Raw genomic sequence first — 22,267 nt, 5'->3', positions numbered from 1 at the left:
TATTATTACAATTGTATGTCTCCGAAGTAGCTTCAGATCCCCTTACACACTTTTTCAGGCGTGAACACAGTGTAGACGTTGACTTCCCAATACACTCCGAGAAAAAGCATTGTGTGCACTTTTCAAACGGAGTATGTTATCTTTACTGGCCGTGACCTTTCTGTAACCTTGTCAGGATCCGCCCTTGTTTTTCCAGCTGTGCCTGAGCTGAAACTCCTCTGCGGGGCAGATATCCTGAAGACCTTCCAGACCCCCAACCTCTGGAAAGAGGCACACATCCAGGAAATAGTGGAGAAGTTTGGCATGGTGTGTGTGAGCCGGACAGGTCACAACCCAAAGGAATACATCTCAGGTTCAGCCATCCTGCAGAGGTACCAGCACAACATTCACCTGGTCAGGGAGCCCGTGCAGAACGAGCTCAGCTCCACGTACATCAGGCGGGCCTTGAGCCAAGGGCAGAGCGTCAAGTACCTGCTCCCAGACGCTGTCATCACCTACATCAAGGAGCACAACCTCTACACCGGGGACAGTTCCTAGAAAGACAGCACCCAGAGGAATGAAGGACAAGCTGGGGAGGGCCAACCGCGCCTCCATGAAGCTCCTCCCAAGGAGAGGGCAGTCAAGGTCCTCGGCTGTTTTCGTTGTGGTGGTTGTTTTGCTTTTCCATTTTCCTTTGTTTTATGTAGACAACGATTTTCTTTCCGAGGAGTCTTCTGTCCCAGGAAGAGGAACAGGCGTCTACACAAGAACGGACGTTTATCAAAGAAGTTAAAAGGGTGCGGCAGGTCAGGAGAACTAGACAAAAGCTCTCAAAACCTCTCGCTGCAGAGGCCTTCTTATTTGGTTAGGTGGTGACTGCCGGATGAAGGCAGTTCTGCACGAGGCACGGGCCCCTGAGGGTCGGATCAGAATTGCCCACACGCGTTTTTTAACTAGGACCAGGTGCAGCATGCTGGTCTTGATTGGAGAGACTTGACAGGATGCTAATTACCAAACAGTGGGCTTTGTCGACGCCTTGTTGCAACAAAACAATACTAACTGAGGAGTCAAACATTTGGAAGCAGCACTTTGCTGATTCACTTTGAATCTTCCCTTGAGAGCCACCGGCTGCCTGCCTAGGCTGTAGATAAAATTTAAACTAAAATCTTTCTAAGTAGTAACCCTCAAACAATATTTTTGATACAGTGGATATTTTTAACACGACTTTTTAAATCAATGCCAGGGCTCCTGATTTCCGAGTTCCTAAAAAGGAATGGAGGTGGGGCACCTGGGTGGCTCAGTCGGTTAAGCATCCGTCTTCAACTCAGGTCACGATCTCAAGGTCTGTGAATTCGAGCCCCGAGTCGGGCTCTGGGCTGACGGCTCAGAGCCTGGAGCTGCTTCGGATTCTGTGTCTCCCTCTCTCTCTGGCCCTCCCCCATTCATGCTCTCTCTCTGTCTCAAAAATAAATAAACGTTAAAAAAAATTTTTTTAAAGGAATGGAGGTAAAACAGATGCCGTGACTATTTTAAAGGATCTTTTTGAATGTTTTATGACTACCTGCCTGTTTGAATATTGGCAAAGGGATAAATAATAAATTGACATCAAAAAATACTAATGAAAATTTTCTCTTTTTTCTTCCTTTGTTATATTATTAATGCCTGATGTACCAGCTGTTGCTTTCTTTTTAGCTACTCCATGAAATTTGCTGCCGTTCCAGTGGAACTGATATGAATTCATAAAAGTTTATATTCCCAGGTACCAGCAATGGAGAAGCAATTGCTTTTCAACACCTTGCAAAGGGGCTGTAATCTGAAGCTCCGGGTCGATGGCTCTGTTCAGGTGGGCTCTGAAGGATGAGAAAAGGAACCTCACATGTGTTCAGGATTTTCATCCCACTCCTCATTAAGAAGAGGTTTTAATTGGTCTAATTCTGTTTGAGTTTGTGCTTTACATTTGCTGACCAAATGACTGAATGTATTCAAAATTTCTCCATACTTTCACCCTCATTCATCCTTGCTACAGATTTAGTCATGCAGAAAAACAAAGGGCCAGTCAGGAAGAATCTTAGCATCTTCCCAAACATATCCCAATGTTTGTGTGTGTGTGTCATGATAAAGAGGAGTAAAGTAGGCCATCAGGGTTCCAGGGTCTAGAGTACTGGGGCCCTCCTGGGGGGGGAGGGGGCTCCCCTACACCTCCACCCCCTGCAAGCTCTAAAGCTGTTGGCCATTCCCCGCCCTGACTGAGCTCTGCACCCCACGGGGTCTCTAAGAACCCTGATAATGCAGGGGAATAGGAATCAAACAGCCGTGTCCACAGTCAGCTGTGTGACTTTGACCAGCTCCCTTCCACACTGTGAGCCTCAGATTCCCAAACTCTAAAATTGGGCAGTTCGAATAGTCTTTAAATTCTCCTCTAGCTCTGGTTTTCTGAGGCACTGAGTGTCCTACTTCAGCCTGCCCACCCTTCTTTGGGTCCGGTCCACTTCTAGCTACACTGGGAGCTCTCCAAGGGCAGAGGGTCTTTATTTTTGTTTACTGGTGTATCCTATGTGCCAAAGAAATTTGCTGTTCCAAACACAGTCACAGGACACAGTGTTTGCATCCCCTGGGAGCTGGATAGAAATGCAGACTCTCAGGCCCCACCCCCAGACCTACTAACTCAGAATCTGCATTTTAATAAGATTCCCAAGCCAATAAACATACCAGCCTATTACAATACACATTAGTTTTATTTTTTAATAAACTGAATATCCGATTGAAATTGCATGATGTTTACTCTGGTGAATATCTCCCTTCTTATCCTCTGAGCAGCATTTCCCCAGTTTTCTGTATGGAGTATCGAAAGCAAACAACTGGGGTGCCTGAGTAGCTCAGTGGGTTAAGCGTCTGACTTAGGATTTCGGCTCAAGTTGTGATCTTGCAGTTCATGGGATCGAACCCCACATCGGGCTCTGCACTGATGATGTGCAGAGCCTACGTGGGATTCTCTCTCTCCCTCTCTCTCTGCCCCTTCCCTGCTCGCTCTCTCTCTCAAAACTAATAAATAAACTTTAAAAAAAGAAAGAAAGCAAACATCTGTAATGTCCAGCAAAAAGGGGTAAGAGGGATCCTGTGGGTTTGAGGCAGGATTTCTCAACTTGAGCCATTATTATATATTATATATTATATATTATATATTATATATTATATATTATATATTATATATTATATATTATATATTATTATATATTTATTATATATTTATTATATATTATATATTATATTATATTCACATGACTCAACATCGGATTAAAACTAGAATGCAGGTCATGAAGGCCCATACACAGCATACCCTGCAGCCAGAGGGCCCAGCTTCACCACAAAGTTAAGGAAGCTAAAGCTAGTCCCTCATTTGCCTGGGCCCTTTCCAACACCCTGGAGGGGCCTTCATCATATGGGGATCTAATTTCACATTCGTGATTTTTATTCTTTTTCTGAAAAATGACCTTCAAATTTGTACAAAGTTTAGACTCCATAAAACATCAGCAATTCCTCCTGATGACAGAGTATAGACAGCAGGGAAGAGAGGATGGATTTGAGACCTGAAAGATGAATTCATAAGACTTGGGGATGGGTGGAGGCCGCTGCGCTTTCAGGCAGAATGAACAACATATGCAAAGGCCCTGAGGCAGGAGAGGGCAAAATGAGCAGCATGATGAGCTAGATTCATCATCAAGTCCTGAAGGAAGGGGTTTACTATTGCAGCGTGCACCTGACAGCAGGCATCCTGGCATGCCACCACTGCCCTGTCCCACCTTGCCATAGGCTCAGGGCACTGGGCCCAACGAGGCTTGGACGAGATGCCCTCGTCTCTCTGATTCATGGCTGTATCATGTGGCTCCCACCATTTCTGAGCCTTTACATTGTCTCCTTCTAAAATAAAACAACACAACGAAATCTACTTTATAATAAAGTAGATATAAATACACACACACACACACACATATAAACGCATGTGTATCTCTCTCAATTTCTAGACTCTTACTTTGTCTCATTGATTCATGTAGCCTCCCTTTTTTTAGTATCAGAAGAGAAAATATGTATCACTGCTGTGCTCTGATTTATTGCATTGACACTGACCCGCATACCTGATTTCACATTCCTTTCCATTCCCTCTGGCCTTCTTTGTATCTAGTTTGCCAAGGTGTTTTGTTTATTTTGCAAGAACAGAAGCACAGTGTGTTGGCCTCCTGGGTAAGTAGAATTTCCAGCCTTAAATAAAGGTTCTCCTGTGATAGCAGATGCTGTCCAAACGAGAGGAGCTCTGCATCCCAGCCCAAGGAAAGAACTTTCCATTTATGATACTGGCTGTGTCCCTTGGGACAGAATGATATGAAATCCCGTTTTAAACCAGTCGTGCTCCAGATTGGCAAGGTCCGTTTGATAATTGGGTTAATACATGAACATGAATTTCCTCATCCCTGGCCTTGCACTCCCTGTGCTAACAGTATTTTCTGCCTTCACTTTTTGCAAGGGTCTCCATGCACCGACTGTGTTCAATTTAAGTCATGACCTTATTTTCTTGGACCAGAGCTCACATTATAGATACACCTGTGTGACTAACAAACAATCTATAATAAGGCACATAGGCACACATGTCAGAATAGTTTAGAATTGCTAAAATAACCCCGGAATGTCTTGTTCATGGCACCATAGACTGTGAAAACCAGAAGGAACCCTAGTGTTCATCTGGTCCCACCTTTCTCAAATTATCAGAATGCTAAAATCCCACAAATTAGTGGGGTGTTCACTATTAAGAACAATAATTATAATAATAATATGGTGTCCTGTGGACCAGTTAGGAGAGCCCAGCTTTCCTTCTGGTAAAATCCATATTGAGCATCTACATGCCCTGCTGGTCTTACTTTCCATGCATTCCTTACACGCAGCCTCTTCTCTCCATCCCTCCTGGAACCCCCCAGCCCAGACCACCATCATCTCTTAGCCCAACTACTGTAATGGGTCTCCCCAACCCATTCTTGGCCCCTGCAATCCCTTCCTCACAATATGAACCAGAGCAGTTTTGTGATGGCACACAAATCTGGTCGTAATGCCTCCCTGCCCAAACTCTTCCACAGACACCATTAAGAAAATGGAAGGCAAGTCACAGACTTGGAGAACGCATTTACGGAAATGTAAATCTAATAAATGATTATGTCCAGGATATGTAAACATCTCCAACAATTCAAAAATAAGAAGACTTGGGGCGCTCCGGTGGCTCAGTCAGAAAAGTACCTGACTCTTTTATTTTTAATGTATTTTATTTATTTATTTTGAGAGAGAGAGAGAGAGAGAGAGAGAGAGAGAGAGAGAGAATCCCAAGCAGTCTCCATACTGTCAGCACAGAGCCTGATGAAGGGCTCAAACTCACGAACCATGAGATCATGATCTGAGCCAAAATCAAGTCAGATGCTTTTCTGACTGAGCCACCCAGGCACCCCCTAAGCATCTGACTCTTGATTTCGGTTCAGGTCATGATCTCATGGTTCATGGGATTAAGCTCCAAGTTGGGCTCTGTACTGACAACATGGACCCTGCTTGGGATTCTCTCTCGCCCTCTCTCTCTCTCTGCTACGCCTCCCTCCCTCCCTCCCTCTCTCTCTCTCTCTCTTCCCTATCTTTCTCTTTCAACATAAATAAATAAACCTAAAAAAAAAAGAAGACTAAAAATCCAATTAAAAATGATTGAAAGATTGGACTAGACGTGTGTTGGAGAAGGTTAGTTAACATAATAAGCCTAACAAGGCCATTTAGAAAGAGCCTGTTGATGAGGCTGGCCCTCGGCCAGTATCTGAGAAACTGGCTTTTGGATTGCTGCCTACTATTCTAACTGATAAGGCTGTTTTGTCTACCTGGGGCACTGAACCCTGCTGTCCCAGCCTGCCCACACTGGTACAAACAATGCGACTTATAGTGAACACCTGCTCTCCTATGAGTTTGGAATTTCAGAAATCATGGCTGGTCTGGTAGGCAAAGTGCCTACATCACTAGCCCACAATAAAACCCCTGGATTCAGAGTCTCAAACAGACGTCCCTTGGCAGAAACACTGCAGACTGTTTGTTGCTGCATTTCCCTGGTGGAAGAAGTGTGTTCTGTGTGGTCCCCACCTGTGCAGGAGAATTTTGGAAGCCTTCACATGGACTCCTCCAGACTCCACCTGATGTGTCTTTTCCCCCGGCTAGTCCCTGCTGTGTGTCCTTTCACTGTAATGACCCACTGCCATGAAGATATGGCCCTGGAGTCCTGAGAGTCCTTCAAGAGAGCCACCAGATGTGGAATCCCAGAAACAAAACACTTTACCAAAGAAGATATATGAATGACAAGTAGCACACGAAAGATGCTCGGCACCGTTAGTCTTGAAAGACCCACAGTGAGTGAGCACTTTGCACCCCATGAATGGTTGAAATCAGTCAGCAACATCCCATTCTTACAAATCTGTCTGGGGGCGCCTGGGTGGCTCAGTCTATTAAGCATCTAACTGCAGTTCAGGTCATGATCTCTCAGTTTGTGGGTTCAAGCCCTGCGTCAGGCTCTGCGCTGACAGCTCAGAGCCTGAAGCCTGTTTCAGATCTGTCTCTCTCTCTCTCTTTCTCAAAAATAAACATTAAAAAAAATTTTTTTTAAAGAATCTGTCCAAAGAGATGCAAACATGTGTCCACTCACTTGTATGTGAATATTTATAGCGCATTGTGACCCAAAACTGGAGAATTGAGATGTTCTTCAACTGGTAAATGGATAATAAACAAATGTATCCATGCAACAGACAATTATCCAGCAACTAAGAAAGAACCAGTGATAGATACCTGCAATAAACAGAAAACTCTCAGAAACATGCTGAGTGAAAGAAGCCAGGCAATAAGACAACATATTGTATGATTCTATTTTTATGAAATTTCTAGAAAAGGCAAAACTGTAGACAGAGGCACAAAGCAGACCGGTGGCTGCACGAAGGGGAGACCGAAGACTGAATGCAGGTGGGCACAGGGGGTGGGGGCGGAGAGGGGACAAGGGGGAGATTGGAATGTTCCAAAACCAGATTGTGGTGATGGTCGCACAACTCTATAAATTTACTAAAGCTCATCAAACGATGCACATCAAATGGGTAAATGTTGTGGTATTTAAATTATATCTCAGTAAAGGTGTCTCTTAAACATCTAAGCTTCCTTTGTCACCCTTGGAGTGAAGACCTGACTCCTCCTGGGTTGGTTGCCCCCCCCCCCAAGCCCACACGCCCAACAGCCCACTGCTGCAGCCTGGCTTTACTCCGTGTCCCACACCCACACCTCTCTTTCCATCAGTGCTTTCCCTGTGTGGTCCCCACGACGCACCCGCCCCGCCATGCATGCTATCTCTCTGCATCCCTTCTTTGGGCTGCTTCCCATTTTGTCTTCTGTTCTCTGCCTCACCTTGCCCTCTTCCAGGAAGTTTCACTTGTCCACTCTACCTGTATCCCCCACTCCCTACCTTCCTCTTGTAAGAGAATTTCATCACTCCGGAAGTGACGGATTCGAAGTTCTCTGAAAGCAAGAATTTGTCTTGATCATTGCTCTTTGTCCCTAGCACAACTCCTGGCTCAGTGAATATTTCAGAAAATATTACCTAATAAGCATCTTAATAGCTCTGAGAAGCCGATGACATGCACACCTGTTTAACTTTGTATGAACCAGTGTTTTTGAAGCCTGTTTACACATACGATCCGTCTTATACATATGTGTGGACTTAGTAATATGTGGAACACAGTACTCAAAGGACTTTAGGAGGTTCTTATCTAAAGCTTTTTCCCAGTTTTTTCTGTTACAAACAATGCTGCAGTAAATAACCTTATACATAAGCCCTTACAAACCTGTGCTTTTGTGGGATAGAGTCCCAGGTGTTGATGGATCAAATGCTATGTGTACTTTCTATTCTAATTGATGATTGTAGACACTAGATTTATTTTCAAGACTTTCTCTTTTTTTTAATGTTCATTTTGAGAGAGAGAGAGCACATGCATGTGAGGGAAGTGGGAGAGGGAAAATCCCAAACTGGCTCCAGAGCCTGATGCAGGGCTTGAACTCACAAAAGGTGAGATCAGGACCCGAGCCAAAATCAAGAGTCAGATATTTAACCAAGTGAGCCACCCAGGCACCCCTATGCTAGATTTTTTTTTAATAAATTGATTTTTTTTAATTAAAAAAAATTTTTTTTAATGTTTATTTTTGAAAGAGAGAGAAAGTGCAAGCAGGGGAGGGACAGGGAGGGAGGGAGACACAGAATCCAAAGCTGCCAGCACAGGGCCCAACGCACGGCTAGAACTCACAAACTTTGAGATCATGACCTGAGCCAAAGTCAGTCACTTAACCAACTGAGCCACCCAGGTGACCCTGAATAAATTGATTTTTTTTTAAAGGAGACTCACAGAGCTGCTGAAATTCTCATTTTCTTATTTTGCAGGGAGTCACCTTCGTTATCTTTTATACAAACCAAAATAATATCCATCTCTTTATAGATGACTCGTGCTAATGAATTTCAGGAACTCCTTCACCAGAGCATAGAGAGACGTAGTAGTTTGCAGGCAAACATCGTTCCTGGTATGTTGGACGGGTGGAAGAAAGCAGGTAGTTTGGCTGGATGGTGGATGTACGGATGGGTGGTCAGATGGCTTTCACATCCCACTCTCCTACCTGGAGCCCAGGAGCATGGTGGCACCACAACGGGACAACTGTGCTCGCCATGCTGCAGCTCTTACAGTCTCCTGGAAGGCAGAACGAGTGGCTGTCCTGCCCACTGCACCCGCCCCGCATGCTGTGTTCCTCTGGGGGAGGGTGGTGGGCTGGCTGGCCGCTTGCACAAAGGCTCCCGCCCGGGCCTGTTACCAGGACTGCAGGTCTCTCCTTTACTCCTTTCCTTGGCGGTGACACTCCCGTACTTACACCTGTCAGTGACTCTCCATTTCCTACAGGGCAGAGTCCACATAGCTTGTTCCAACAGAGAAGGTTCTCTGTGGCCTGGCCCTGCTTGTTTCTCCACATTCTCTTGGCCTGGGTCAGACCAGGCCATGCCTCCCGCCCCCAAGGCTCCGCCGCAGCCATGCTGTCACCACACTTGATTACCCCACCTTCCCTGAAGATGCCAGGCCCTGCTACACCTCCCTGCTTTTGCATGTGCCGTCCCCTCTTGGGAGTGTCCTCCCCACCCCTCTGTCAGGCAAGTCCCCACTCATCCTTCTAAACTTTGTCCCCATGCTCAAGTGCCTGCACGTCCTGGAAGCACTCTGTACAAGCCTCTGCGCGTTGCACTCTGCTGTCTCCCACCAGACCTACATTCCTTAGGGCAGCGTCTCACTCAGGGCTTCATCCCCAGCACCTCGCCCAGTTCCAGGAACCCACAAGGTGCTCAGTAAGCATTTGCTAAAAGGACCCATAAACGCGTAGCTTTGACACCTGTCCCCTCCCCATTCTTCCGGTGAGTATCCACTGGGCTCATGTTCCTGTGTGTCCAGCTCGTGACAAGGTGCTGCAAAGAATATGGAAGGAATTTAAGATGCAGTCTCTGGCCACAGAGCATCCCCAGGTGTGCTGCGTGTATGCACAGAGAAAGAGCTTGGTCCTCCTGAGGCAGTGTGGAAGAAACAACACGACCAGGAGAGCCCAGGGCTCTTAGGATGCAGGAGAAGGGAAGGGGAAGCATATTTAGGCCAAAGGATCCAGGGGAATAAGGCTGGGCTGAGAGCTTGGGACACTAAGCCACAAGTGGGGGGGGGGTGCACAGAGGAAGGAAGGGGGACATGACGTATTACATGGGACAACTGGACTGCAGGGGAAAGAGGTACAGACAGGACAGAGAAAAAACATTGAGGCCACCTGGTCAAGGGCCTCGGATAACAAGGAAGAGAAGGAAACTAGGATTTTTTGAGGATGTGTGTTCCAGAATCCTCAAAACTAAGCTATGAGGTGAGAGTTCAGAGACATCAAGGGACTTGCCCAAGATCACACAGCTAGGAAATGGTGGGCCTAGGATTAAAATCCAGGTGTGCTATTCCACTGGATTCTGTCATTCCAGTGGGCAGGGGTGGAGCATGAAGGAAGCTCACAGATGAGAAGGGTCTTCACAAAGACTATTATAATGCAATTTGGAATATGTTTTCTGTCCCTAAATCAATGTGCTTCTCGCCTATTTCTTCCCTTTTTGGAAGCACACACCTTCCACCAGCCGCCTAAAAGTCATGTTCACCCTCCAGTGTTTCTAGGGAGACAGGACCCAGGCTAAGGCTTTGAGGCCTGCCGGGAACTGATCAGGGATCCTGGTCTACCCTACACCCCCTCCCTCTCCCCTCCTCAACTGGCCTCCCCTCTGAGGCCACCTCCCCCTCGCTATAGGTCAGCACAGACCTGCTCTGTACTCCCTCTCAGGGCAGTCCTCAGAGGGCTCGGTCACATGCTTCCTGGAAATCAATGTGTGTTTGACCAGCTGCCTCCCTTCCATCCCTCATTGTATAATTCTGCCCCAAGAACACAAAAACATTGGTCCAGCAAGATTTGTTCTTTTTAAATCTGGCCAGAGCCTCACTAAGGTGCATTAATCTTTAACTGTTTATAGATTTTTCTGCTTAGAATATATACCCTGCGCTTTGATTCCACATGGGGATTCAAGTTCTGTTTCCATACTGATGATGACTTAGGAGACATACTTTCTGTCTGGGATTTTCTTCTGCGGACTTACCTATCAGATCTAGCATGCCAAGGCCCCCATAGTTCTTTGTCTCATTCGGGAGACAGTAGCTGGTTAAGACCTTGGGCTTTGGGGTCAGACAGAGCCAGACACAAATTTGGTTCCCAGCCCTGCCACTCTACCCATGTGACCTCGAGCAAATCACAAAACCTCTCTAAACCTCATTTTCTTCTGAAAACCAAGATCCAGTGGAGTCATATCTGAGCCAGAGTTCTGTAATCAGCACAAAGTGCATATGTGGTCATAACAATTACTTCTGAGAGTCCTCAACTCCGCAAGTACTTCATCTCCTCACCCACCTCTACTACCCCTCACCCTTTCTGATCTCCCCTCTTCTTCCAAGGGCAGCTGCCTGGTCCTTCTCTGTCCCCGAAGTGAGCCTCTCTGAGCTGCCTCCAATCCTCCCCTTCACCCAGCACCTCTGATTAGCTCCATAAGAAGGCCCAGGGTAAAGTACACAAAACCACCATCTTCCATAAAAAGTAGGGAAGTGGGGAAAGTTGTAAATATATATAGGTGATTTTTTTTTTCAAATTTATCGCTGGCCAAAAATATATTTTAAGAGTTATCATCAAAGTGAAAACACAAAATTTATAAATCTCCTATTAGGTCTCAACCCCTCAAGTACTTGAGAAAGACTGCTCAAGAAAAGTGATTAAAAAAAAAAGTGGCCACCTTTAAACAGCCACTGGTCCGTGAACCTATTGGAAACAAAGCAAACACACGTGGGTCAAAAATCTGCCTTTACTTAATGTTGGATCTAAGACTTGGCAATGTCTGCTCCTTGGCAATGTCTACCCAGCTTCTCAGATAACCTGCCCCTACCTCCCATCTTAGTCCCCTATGGGCATGTCCCAATCAAGGTACACTGACTGGCCAGCAGTAGGCAGATAAATTACATTGACCCTGTTCCCACCTTTTAGTGACTCTGGTATAACATCATCGCTAATGACATCTCACTTAAAAATTCCTTTAATAAAATAGCTTCTGATCCCATATCACCATACCCATCAACCAATCCCATATCACCATCATGACATGGCAAACATGGGATCATGACGTCTCCAGTCATTCCATCCACCATATTGCCTATAGGAGAAAATGGCCATTTAAAAACTGGAATCAGACTGACACTCAGAGACTGACCTCTTCTGACTTCCAACCAGCTATGGTACTCCACAAGATGCTGTCTCCGAGCTGAACCAATGCCCGGGGACCATCCTGTTAGATGTCTGTAACTCTACCCAAACCCTCCCAATCCTGTCACCTGGGTTGGTGGGCCTCTACTCCAGAAGGTCTCCACCCCTGTAAAGGGCTGTCAGGTCAAGATATCTGCTCCAGCACAATCACCTCCTCAGGTCTCCAAGGCACAGCTTTGGGACTCACGTCCGAGGGCTTCCACCAGTTTATGGGTGATCCCCCCCACCCCTGCTCCAACATCTTTGCCTGCCCCCACAGCACAGGATTCCACAGGACCCAGGTTTCATTTTCCAGGAGGCAGTCTCCTTGCAAATAGATGTCTATGGAGCCAGAGGGTTGAAACGTTGGGACCCAGATATCTTTGTAGAAAGGATATAAGACTTTAGAGATGGGCTGGGGTAGATAAAGTAGAAAGTGTTCTGTTCACAAAACTGCCACAACCAACAACATCTCCCCATTGAGTGACCTGGATCTACCAACCGGGCCACATCCTCACTGTAGACAAGACCCTTGCCAGGCCTCACCTTCCGTACCAGCTTTTCCAAGGTGCTCTAGCCGCCTGGTGGCAACCCTGGGGAGCTGCCACACCACCCTGCAGCTGGAATTGCAGGAAAACATATGAAAGTGACGCCCCCCCCCCCACCCCGCTTCCCTAAAATCATGCCCCGGCATGACTCAGCGGGAAGCCTCCAAGATGGTGGACATAGATGACTGCCCACTGGGGACCTCCCATCTTTCCAGACCCTGGGAGGCCCTGCTCTCCTCAGTGGAGCCCTGAGCCTCGTACGTCATTTCTGGTAGCATGTTACACTGAGCAGTCATTCACGTGAGGTAACACGCATATGGGGTTTATAAACACAATTTAATAAAACAAACCCAGAAGTCCTATCTGTGCTCAGCAGTTCTAGTGATGGTCATTCACATGCACAGCGGGGCTCAAATGGGGCTTTCACAATCCTGGCCACAGAAGACAATGACTGCTCACCTCGTGGCATCAAAACCCTCCCCAAATGCAAGGCAAACTACTCTGAGATACCCTTTCTCAACCAGCAAAAATCCAAGCTTTTGACAACACAATCTGTTAGTGAGGAAACAGATTCACTGCTAGTGACATAGTACAATCCTAGGGAGGAAATTTGGCAATATCTAGCAAAAGTACTTTAAGTCTTTGTCCTTTGACATAGCAATCCCACCTCTAAGAATCTATCCCAAAGAGACACTCACTAAAATATAAAAAGCCTTAACCTGTTCATTGCAGCCGTATTTGTTATAGCAAAAGACTGGAAACAACTGTCAGCAGGGGAGGGGTTCAATGAGCTAGGGCGAAGTTACACAGTAGAGTGCTCCACCACCATAGAAGGGAAGGAGGAAGCTCTCTCTGTATTACAGTGAGTGATTGTATTAAGTTAAAAAAAAAAGTATATAGTATGCCACTATTTATCTAAGAAAGGGAAAATATGACTCAATTATATTTATATTTTTTAATGTTTTTTTCAAAGTTTTATTTACTTTTGAGAGAGAGAGAGACAGAGTGTCAGTGGGGGAGGGGCAGGGAGAGAGGGAGGCACAGAATCTGAAGCAGGTTCCAGGCTCTGAGCTGTCAGCACACAGCTGGACTTCATGGACTGGAAGATCATGACCTGGAGGCTCAACCCACTGAGCCACCCAGGCGTCCCTATATTTACATTTTTAAATGCAAGGATAGGGGCGCCTGGGTGGCGCAGTCGGTTAAGCGTCCGACTTCAGCCAGGTCACGATCTCGCGGTCCGTGAGTTCGAGCCCCGTGTCAGGCTCTGGACTGATGGCTCGGAGCCTGGAGCCTGTTTCGGATTCTGTGTCTACCTCTCTCTCTGCCCCTCCCCCGTTCATGCTCTGTTTCTCTCTGTCCCAAAAATAAATAAACGTTGAAAAAAAAAAATTTAAATAAATAAATAAATAAATAAATAAATGCAAGGATAAATCGTAAAATAAAAGATACATATCAACCAATGGCAATATATGAAACTTGTTTGGATCCTTATTCAAACTAAAAAAAAAAAAAATTATGAGGTAAGTGAGCACTTTCTGAATACTTGATGACATTAAGGAATTGTATTATGGCTTTTAGTTGTGCTAATGGTGTTTGTTGTGTTATTGTTTTTAATGAGTCTTTTAGAGATACTTCTTGAAATGTTTCCAGATGAAATGATACGGAGATGTCTGGTCTTTGCCTCCAAATAATTTTACAAATGGGGTGTGGGTGGGAGTATAGATGAAACAGGATGGGTCAGGGGTTAATAACTGCTGAAGCTGGTGGTGAATCCATGTGAGTTCCATACAGTTCTCTCTATGTTTATGTAGGCTTAAAATTGTCCATAATAAAACAGCTAAGAAAGAAAAAACAAAGAGTGAGAGGGAAGAAAGGAAAGGAGAGGAGAGGAGAGGAGAGGAGAGGAGAGGAAAGGAAAGGAAAGGAAAGGAAAGGAAAGGAAAGGAAAGGAAAGGAAAGGAAAGGAAAGGAAAGGAAAGGGAAAAGGAAAAGGAAAAGAGACATTCTCCATGCAGTGTATGTCACAATGTATAGAAGCAATCATGTGTCAATGAAAGGTGGCTGACCCATTCTGCAGAACCATTTTCTAGACAAAAATAAATCCCAGGCTACCCCCACAAAGTGGGTGTAAGATTCTGCTGTTTGTAGACATGGTGTGTCACTTGCACATCTGCATATTCATGAACCCATCAAAGAAAAGCATCCTGGGTAAACCTTGGTGCCCCTCAGCCCCAGTGGCCTCTTGACAAACCCTCTCACTCCTGAACACAGCCCAACACAGGAAGGCAGCTTTTTTGGGCCACTCTCATCCCTTCAGGCATTAACCTCACAGATGGCACCATGACAGCTCAGGGATTGGAGCAGGGTCGTTCTCCAGAAAATAACTCCAGAGACATATTTGAACACAGGAAAAGGGAAGATTTTTTTTTTATAAGTCTCCAAAATAAAATGAGCCCTTTAGAAGAGAAGCAGGGGTGTGGTGTCAGATGAGAAAGGTTTTCTTTATAAACAGGAGGGAGGAATATGTAGTCACCTGTCCCCTGCTGGGAGACTCAAGTCTCTAGGTGTGGGAGACCTGCAGAGAGGGTGGGGCTGGGGCTGGAAGGTACTTTCTGCCCCAGCGTTTTTTTGAGGAGCATCTTTTGGGGAGGGACAGAGCCTCAGGGTCTGTTCCAGGACTCTCTGCTCCAATCCCTTCTCCCTGAGGAAGCTCTGTTGCCCCAACAACTGGGGACACCAGGCAAGCTGCTTGACCTCTCAGTGACTCAGGGACAGGACTGGCCAGCACACAAGGCGATTATAAGGGTCGTGGGCAATCAATGAGTCATTTCATGGAGATGGCTCCCTGAGCTCTAATTTATCCCCATGGAGCAGACTGATCTGCTAAAGAATGAAATGCACATTTCCTCCTTAGCTCCTCTGAGCTCTCCTTTCCCTCAGGGCCCTTGGCTCTTTCCTGTCCCGCTTCCCGCTACTCTAGGATTGCTCACAGTGCCTACCAGTGCCACTGTATATGCACAGCCTCAGGGTGGTTCCCCACTGGCTTGCTTCCTCTGCTCCATGGTTTTGGTGGCTCTCTGGGACCAGAGATCCCAAAGATTGTGGATCTCCACTGCTGTTCTTAAGGCTTGTGAATGAAGCAAGCCCAATTAGGATGTTTTAGAGTGTTTATATCTCTCTCCCTTTCAGTCATTAACAAGCCTCCTCCTTCCACAGCATTCCTTTGTTCCCCTCTCTCCCTTCCCAGGGCCTCTCCTCCCCTCCTCCTGGCTATTGTCAAGATCCACCTCCTCCAGGGAGCCCTCACTGATTGCCAACTCCACACAACCCCCCTCCCCCCACCGTTCTTTATACACTGTTACTCTCTTTGCACTACACATCCCAAGTGACAGCATCTCAGACAAAAACAAACTCCAAAAAATACTGAATAATGCATTAAATCAACCATGACAGGGGGCTGAAGAAGGATAACTGTGATGATACCTAATGATTCCATGACACCCACGGAGTACTTTTCATTTCAATTCATTAGACTGACCTTAAGGCCCCAGAAGGGGACACAGGTCAGCACGTTTTCTCCCTTGCCTTCTCCCTCACTCATAAGGCCCCCTCTCTCTGGCTCAAATAGCAGTATGTCTGGAGGAATACTCTGTGCCATGCCCTTTATATTCATTGTCTCCTTTGCTTCTCACCTCCTTAAGAGGTAGGTAGTCAGAGTGTCCCCATTTTACAGATGTGGGAACTGAGGTACAGAAGGGAGAAGCAACTTACCCAGGGGCACTCAGCTGGACAGTGACACATTCACCTTCAAACCAAGCACTCAGCCTTTAAAGCCTACCCTTACAACCAACCCCCAGCTGCAACAGCACAGCCAGCAGGGGACACACTTGGGAGAGCCCTCCTGGGAGGACATCTAGAAGGGCAAGAGTCTACTGACCCCCGGGAGGACAAAGGCAGCACAACCAGGCTGAATTAAGTGCCCAGCTGGCCACCTCAGAAGAGTAAGGTCAGGTAGGCAGGAAACCTGTAAGGTGGCCAGAGGAGGGAGAAGTGGCCAGATGTTGGTTCTTTAGGATGAACAGAAGAGGACCAGACAGGTGAGGAGGGCATGCCTCCGCCTAGAGCATGAAAGGACTGCTCTGGGCATGGCAAAGGGCCAGAACGGACTGGGCCAGACACTGCCGTGTGCCAAGCACTGTGCTGGGCATTTGGCATACACCATCTCAGCACAAAGGGAGACTTAGCACAAAGGATGAAGGTTGCGATAGGTGAGAAATCCGGCTGGCCGAGCTGGATGGCTCAGAGGAGCGGGAAGAAGGGTTTAAACTAGTTTCAGGTAACCAAGAAATGGCCAGTTTACTGCTTAAGCCTTTGGCTGATTCCTAGTTCTGGTGAGTCAAGCTGACAAGGAAGCCCAGGGTCATGGCTGGCCCTGAGTAGATGCCACAGAGAACCCAGTCCATGCCAGGATCCACCCATCCATCTGACTGAGCCACAGGGTTTTCTTCTTGCACCTTCAGGTTGGGCAGGGCTGGGACAGGGTGTCCTGGCTGTCCACCGAGATGAGCCCTGAGCTGGCTAGGGAGGGACGCAAGAGTCAGGATCTGGGTGAACAACTGATGGCCTGAGGGTCCCAGAGCCAGGTGAGATGAGATGGGAAACCGACCTGATAGGGGCACGGCTGTCTAGAGCAGTGTGATTCTGCACCCCTCTCCCAGGCACTTCGAGATGTCTGGAGACATCCTTTTGGTTGGGGAATCTAGTGGGTAGAAGCCAGGAATGCTGCTAAAAATCCTTCAATCCATAGTACAACCTACCACCACTCCCAACAGAGAATTATGTGGCCCCAAATGGCAACAGTGCCATGGATGGGAAATCCTGGTGTGGAGCAAGCTGGGTAAGAGGGGCTTAAAATCCAAGGCACTCCCTGCGATGAAACTGCCCCTATTCTGAGGAAGAGGCATTTTTTTCCCAACTCAGCAAGATGCAGTCTGAGGCAAGGACTAGCATGAGCCCCAGGCTGGGGGGGGCGGGGGGGGGAAGAGGGAGAGGGGAAAGCCATGGCAGTGCTAGGGGAGGAAGAGAATGTACCTGCTGTCACCCAGGCTTTGATTTATGCAAGAAGCAATTTATAAGAGATATTTAGTCTTTAATGGAAGGTCAAAAAGTCAACCCACACGATTATGTCATCTCTTTACTGGCAAAGGCAGAGGTTTTAAAGCACTTTGACATACCCACCCGGTGGGAAATGAAATGTGATCAAAGATCTTCACTGTGGACCTGTTTCTAAGAGCAAAGGATTGGAAACAACATAAATGTCCATCGGTGGTGGGCAAGCTAGATAAACAATGGAATATCCCGCCAAAGAATGACATTTTCTATGTATAGAAGTAGAAAGGTCTCTGGAATATATTAACTGGAAAAAAGCACAGTGAGAAGAACACTACGGAATACTTCGCTGCCATTAGATGAAAAGGGAGGCAAAAAATCAACAGTATATTGATCATTGCTTACATTTGCATAAAGCAGGGGATCTCAAACTTCTCTTTGTATCGTAACCACCCAGAGGGCCTTTTCAGCCATACTTAACTTTAAACAACATCAACCTTGCTTTTATTTGGAGGAGGGATGTGGAAACGTGCCCACTTTTCTCGCCCAGAATGCAACTCCCCAGCTTTTCTGACCCTGGCTGCTCACCAGCCCGACTGGCCAGGAGCAAAGATCAGTGACCAGCTCCTTTCCTAATCACTCCAGCAAACCCTCCGAGACTGTTTGTTAACCCTTAATGGCTGCTGAATGTGAGACGTTCAAGGCGTTGGAAGGAATCCCTCAGGAACCAAAGACTTGGAGCCACTAAAGCACCTTCCCCCTCCTCACCCCCAACTCCTCCTCCATCTGGAAGTGACCTTCAGGTCACTGAATGAAGGTGGCCGCAGGCCAGAGACAAACCTGGCCCTCCGACGCCCCCTGCCCCCGCCCCGCCCCCGCGAAGGGGGCGGAGCGACGGCTGCGAGGGCTCCTCCCGCGGGCTTTGTGCGCGCCTGGAATCCAGCTGTCGCCGCCCCTCGGAGCCCCCTGCCCCCGGCGGGCGCACATTTCCGGGCCGCCCACCACCCCGACAGCGTCGGTAGCCGCTGCGCCTGCCTGCTCCGTGGTCGTTCCGCCCCAGTAGCCCCCGAAATGCCGGTCGACTTCACCGGGTACTGGAAGATGTTGGCCAACGAGAATTTCGAGGAGTACCTGCGCGCTCTCGGTAAGCTGCTGCCCCGGCCGGCCGCTCGGGGAGGAGGGCTGGGCCCCGCAGAGCTCTCCCGAGGGCCCGCCTGCCTCCGCCTGGGCCAGCCGCCGCCCCGTGCGCCGGCCAGCGAAAGGGCTTCGGCCGCCAACTTGGAGGGTGGGGGTTGTTAGGACTAATTGGTGGTAAACATCTGATAGTTGCCTCTAGACGTGGATAACTTCATTAGGAAAGCTGGGTCTAGTTTGCTAGGTTTTGTTGGTACAGGGTCAGCATAAGGCCAGAAAACTTTGTTGCAAAAAAAAAGAATGCGCAGAACCGGTTGCTGGCTGAGACAGCGCTAAGCGAACAGGAAACCCCAATGGTGCTGCCCCGGGGAGGAGCCGGCTCCTGGGACCCCGCTACCTTGGAGACAGTTATCTGAATTTTCCTGCCAATTCTCTGTCCCCTCTACCCCCTCATCCCCTGCAGATGTCAACGTGGCCTTGCGCAAAATTGCCAACTTGCTGAAGCCAGACAAAGAGATTGTGCAGGACGGCGACCATATGATCATCCGCACGCTGAGCACTTTCAGGAACTATATCATGGACTTCCAGGTTGGGAAGGAGTTTGAGGAGGATCTGACGGGCATAGATGACCGCAAGTGCATGGTGAGGATTTGCATACACCAGGGCATCTCCTGCCCAGGGGGCCTGACCGAAGTCTGGACTACTTCCTTTGGGAGGGAGGGGAGGGCCCTTATGTTCTTAGGGATCAAGGATCTTCATACTCCCAGCCCTCAAGGTAGGCAGCACCCACTTATCAAGCATCCCTCTCTGCCCAAACAGGATAGTGATGGATATGAAAGCTGCAGATTGTTGAGTCTCTGTTGTGTCCGGGCACTGAGCCAGATGTTTCATACGTCTGACTTTATCTAATCCTCACAACCTATGAGGGTGGTAGGAGTATGACCATTTTACAGATGAGGAAACAGTCTCAAAGAGATGAGTAACATGCCCAGAGTAGCTAGGGAGGGGCTGGGCTGGAATTCTAGGCAAGTCTGTTGATTCTCTTCTCCTCTGCCTGTACTAGGGCCAGGTGGAGGAAGGCTGAAGGAAAGGAGGAAAGAAACACAGGGAACTCTTTTGAAGTGTAAAACTTCCTGTATAGCCTAGCCTGAAGCCATTCTAGGAAGCAGGGGATATCATGATCTCCCTGAAGCCTCTGACCTGCCCCCCCTCGTCCCCCCCCCAGCTGGGATTTGGCTCCTGGCCCTCCCCTTCCCCACCCTATATTCCACTGCCTGCTGAGCTTCCTTTGAACCTTGCAGCCAACCCCTACTCAGTAGGTCATTGCCATGGTGGCCCAGGCTAGAGGAAGCATTCCTGCAGGAGGGGGAGGGAAGTGAGCAGCCTATCCCCAAGGGTGGGAAGCTGATGACCCAGAGACCCCAATTAGCGTTTCCACAGGAAATTCTAGAAGGTCAGCCCCAAGTCTCTATCAACATTCTTGGGTCACTGGAAGGTCTGGGTGCTCCCAGCATCCCTTTCAGTCTTGGGTCCAGAGCTAGTATTGTATGCTCACCCCCAGGGACCTGCTTTGCTTGTTGACGGAGCGCCCCCCCCCACCATCTCCCTTCCCCCTCCCAACATTTACTGAGGGTCTGCTGTGTGCCCTGCACCGCACCATTATTTTACACCATAGCCCAATGAGGGAGAGATCCACGACCCCATAATATACAATGACTGAGGCTCCAAGAGGGGAAGAGACTTGTAAGAGATGGGATTTGAACCCTAGGCCTTTGTACTTTGAAGCTCACCCTTCTGCTCCTGCCAGGCCCCTGTCTGCCGGTCACCTTTGCAGAAGCCAGATGGCAGAGGTTTGCTGGGGCTGTGGTTGAAGGTGCCAGAGTGTGGAATCCCAGGCCTGGACTACTCACCCCCGGCTTGTTGATTCATCCGAAGGTAGTCAGGAGTTGATGTCTGAGTCTGCTGTTTGGAGTGATGGTAGAAGAGGGGGTAGCCAGCAGGGAGTGTCCTTGGAGAGGCCGATACTGGTGTAGGAACATGTCAGTTGTGCCTTAAGAAGGCCCAGGGCCTCTTAATCCTCAGAGAGGCTCACAGTGGGAAAGGAGACCGGCAGCAGGGTCTGCCTTGGTAAGGTGAGGGCTCTGCCTTCCAGATTACTGTCCAGGATCTGTTCCCTGGCCTGCTGGATGGAACTTAAGGACACCTCTTGTCCCCAGCTCACTCTTAGGGTACTCACAGAGCACATCAGACATCTCTTTGTTTTAGGTCACTGCAGCCTCTGGAATGTGCCCGCTTGTACTTAGTTGGCTAATTGCCTTCCGTCTTGCTTTCCCTCCCTCATCCATTACTGCTTGAGACGTATGTTGATCACCTGGTAATACTAGCCAGTGCTTGTTGAGTGCTTACTGTGCACCACGTACTGTTACCATGTACTATTACCATTTTATTTTAACCCAATCTTCACAATACCGCTTTCAACCCCATTTCACAGATAAGAAAACTGAGGTAAGATTTCTTGTTGTGTGACGTTGGGGAGGTTAAGTAAGTAGCCGAGGGAGGGTTTGAATTTGGTCTGTCAGCTCCAGAGTCCCTGCCATTAACCACTGCACTGCACCTACCGCGTTCCTCACACACTAATCACGGCCCCAGGCACAGGGACGTGGAGGAGGGTGTCGCAATCCCTGATGTGCCAGGAACTCACAGTCTTTGTGGTGAAGACAGACACACAGAGAGAACATAGTGTGACTAGTGGTGACAAAGGGAAGCACCTAGAGGAGGGGAACCCAAAAGGACTTCTGGAGGAGGTGGCTTCTACACAAGAGGAAAGGGGTAGAAGAAGCCACGGTTTCAGACACAAAGGAAGGGGCACGTGGCCTCCTCCTTTTCTCAACTCAGCATTAGGACATCAGGACAACCCAGGTGAGCAGATCAGGGAGCCCAGCAGCTGGGCAAACTAATGACATTGGACTAGGACTCATGGTCACCTTTGCTGTCCCAGGACTCAGGGCGCCCCTCTCCCAAATGTATGGCACTCACTCACCTTGGTGCTGTTGTGGGGGTGGACGACCTCTCTGCTCCGGCCTTCCCTTGACCCTTTGCATTGCAGAGAAGTCCTTCTCTGGCTGCCAGCTGGATGGAAGCCTACGGTGAAGAGCATAGCCAGGGGAGGGCGGAGGATAATCGAATTGTAGCGACTGTCCAGCCTGAGGCTTGCAAGGGCCAGAGGATCTGCCTGCCAAGAGGCCGCAGGGGCTGAGGTCTCCAAGTCCCCCTGGGGTCCTGGGCCAGGCAGTTGCCAAAGCTAACTTTTACCGCTGCCCCTTCTGCTCCACACACTCCGCACCCACCAGCCAGGAGCAGTGGCCAGGAGGAGGCCAATCTGTTCTCGGCACCAAGTCGGCTGGATTCTAACATTTCCTTCCCAGCACATCACAAGGGTCTCATTTCTCACCTGGGAATGTTCATCTGTTTTGTTCATTCCTTTCTTGGTCCGACAAGCATTTTATGGCGCTTACCCATATCTTTGCAACCCCTGTGTTACTGAGACGAATTGCACAAGA

At 48.2% G+C, this 22,267-nt stretch overlaps 2 protein-coding genes across 3 annotated transcripts in view; both read left to right on the top strand.

The window, feature by feature from the left end:
* NMNAT3 (nicotinamide nucleotide adenylyltransferase 3) overlaps positions 1 to 1,330 on the top strand; it is a 114,294-nt gene extending 112,964 nt beyond the window's left edge. The window contains exon 5 of one of the 2 annotated variants that reach the window (XM_047098920.1): positions 197 to 1,330. In XM_047098920.1, the coding sequence (XP_046954876.1) occupies positions 197 to 537 (341 nt within the window). In that variant the 3' untranslated portion in view covers positions 538 to 1,330. The remainder of the gene's footprint in view (positions 1 to 196) is intronic. The other variant, XM_047098921.1, reaches the window with a different exon arrangement.
* An 8,461-nt stretch (positions 1,331 to 9,791) lies between these two features.
* The window catches only part of RBP1 (retinol binding protein 1), a 33,880-nt gene continuing 21,404 nt past the window's right edge, over positions 9,792 to 22,267 (top strand). Inside the window, exons 1-4 of the mRNA XM_047100395.1 lie at positions 9,792 to 9,832; positions 11,902 to 11,969; positions 18,277 to 18,717; positions 19,171 to 19,349. Of these exons, the coding sequence (XP_046956351.1) occupies positions 9,792 to 9,832; positions 11,902 to 11,969; positions 18,277 to 18,717; positions 19,171 to 19,349 (729 nt within the window). The remainder of the gene's footprint in view (positions 9,833 to 11,901; positions 11,970 to 18,276; positions 18,718 to 19,170; positions 19,350 to 22,267) is intronic.

The sequence above is a fragment of the Lynx rufus genome, unplaced genomic scaffold, assembly GCF_022079265.1.
Source record: "Lynx rufus isolate CCGP_SWC_20201006 ecotype Redwood Valley unplaced genomic scaffold, mLynRuf1.p SCAF_5, whole genome shotgun sequence".
Lineage (NCBI taxonomy): Eukaryota > Metazoa > Chordata > Mammalia > Carnivora > Felidae > Lynx > Lynx rufus.
Note: the sequence above shows the minus strand (reverse complement) of the source record. Positions and strands in the feature narration are given on the sequence as shown.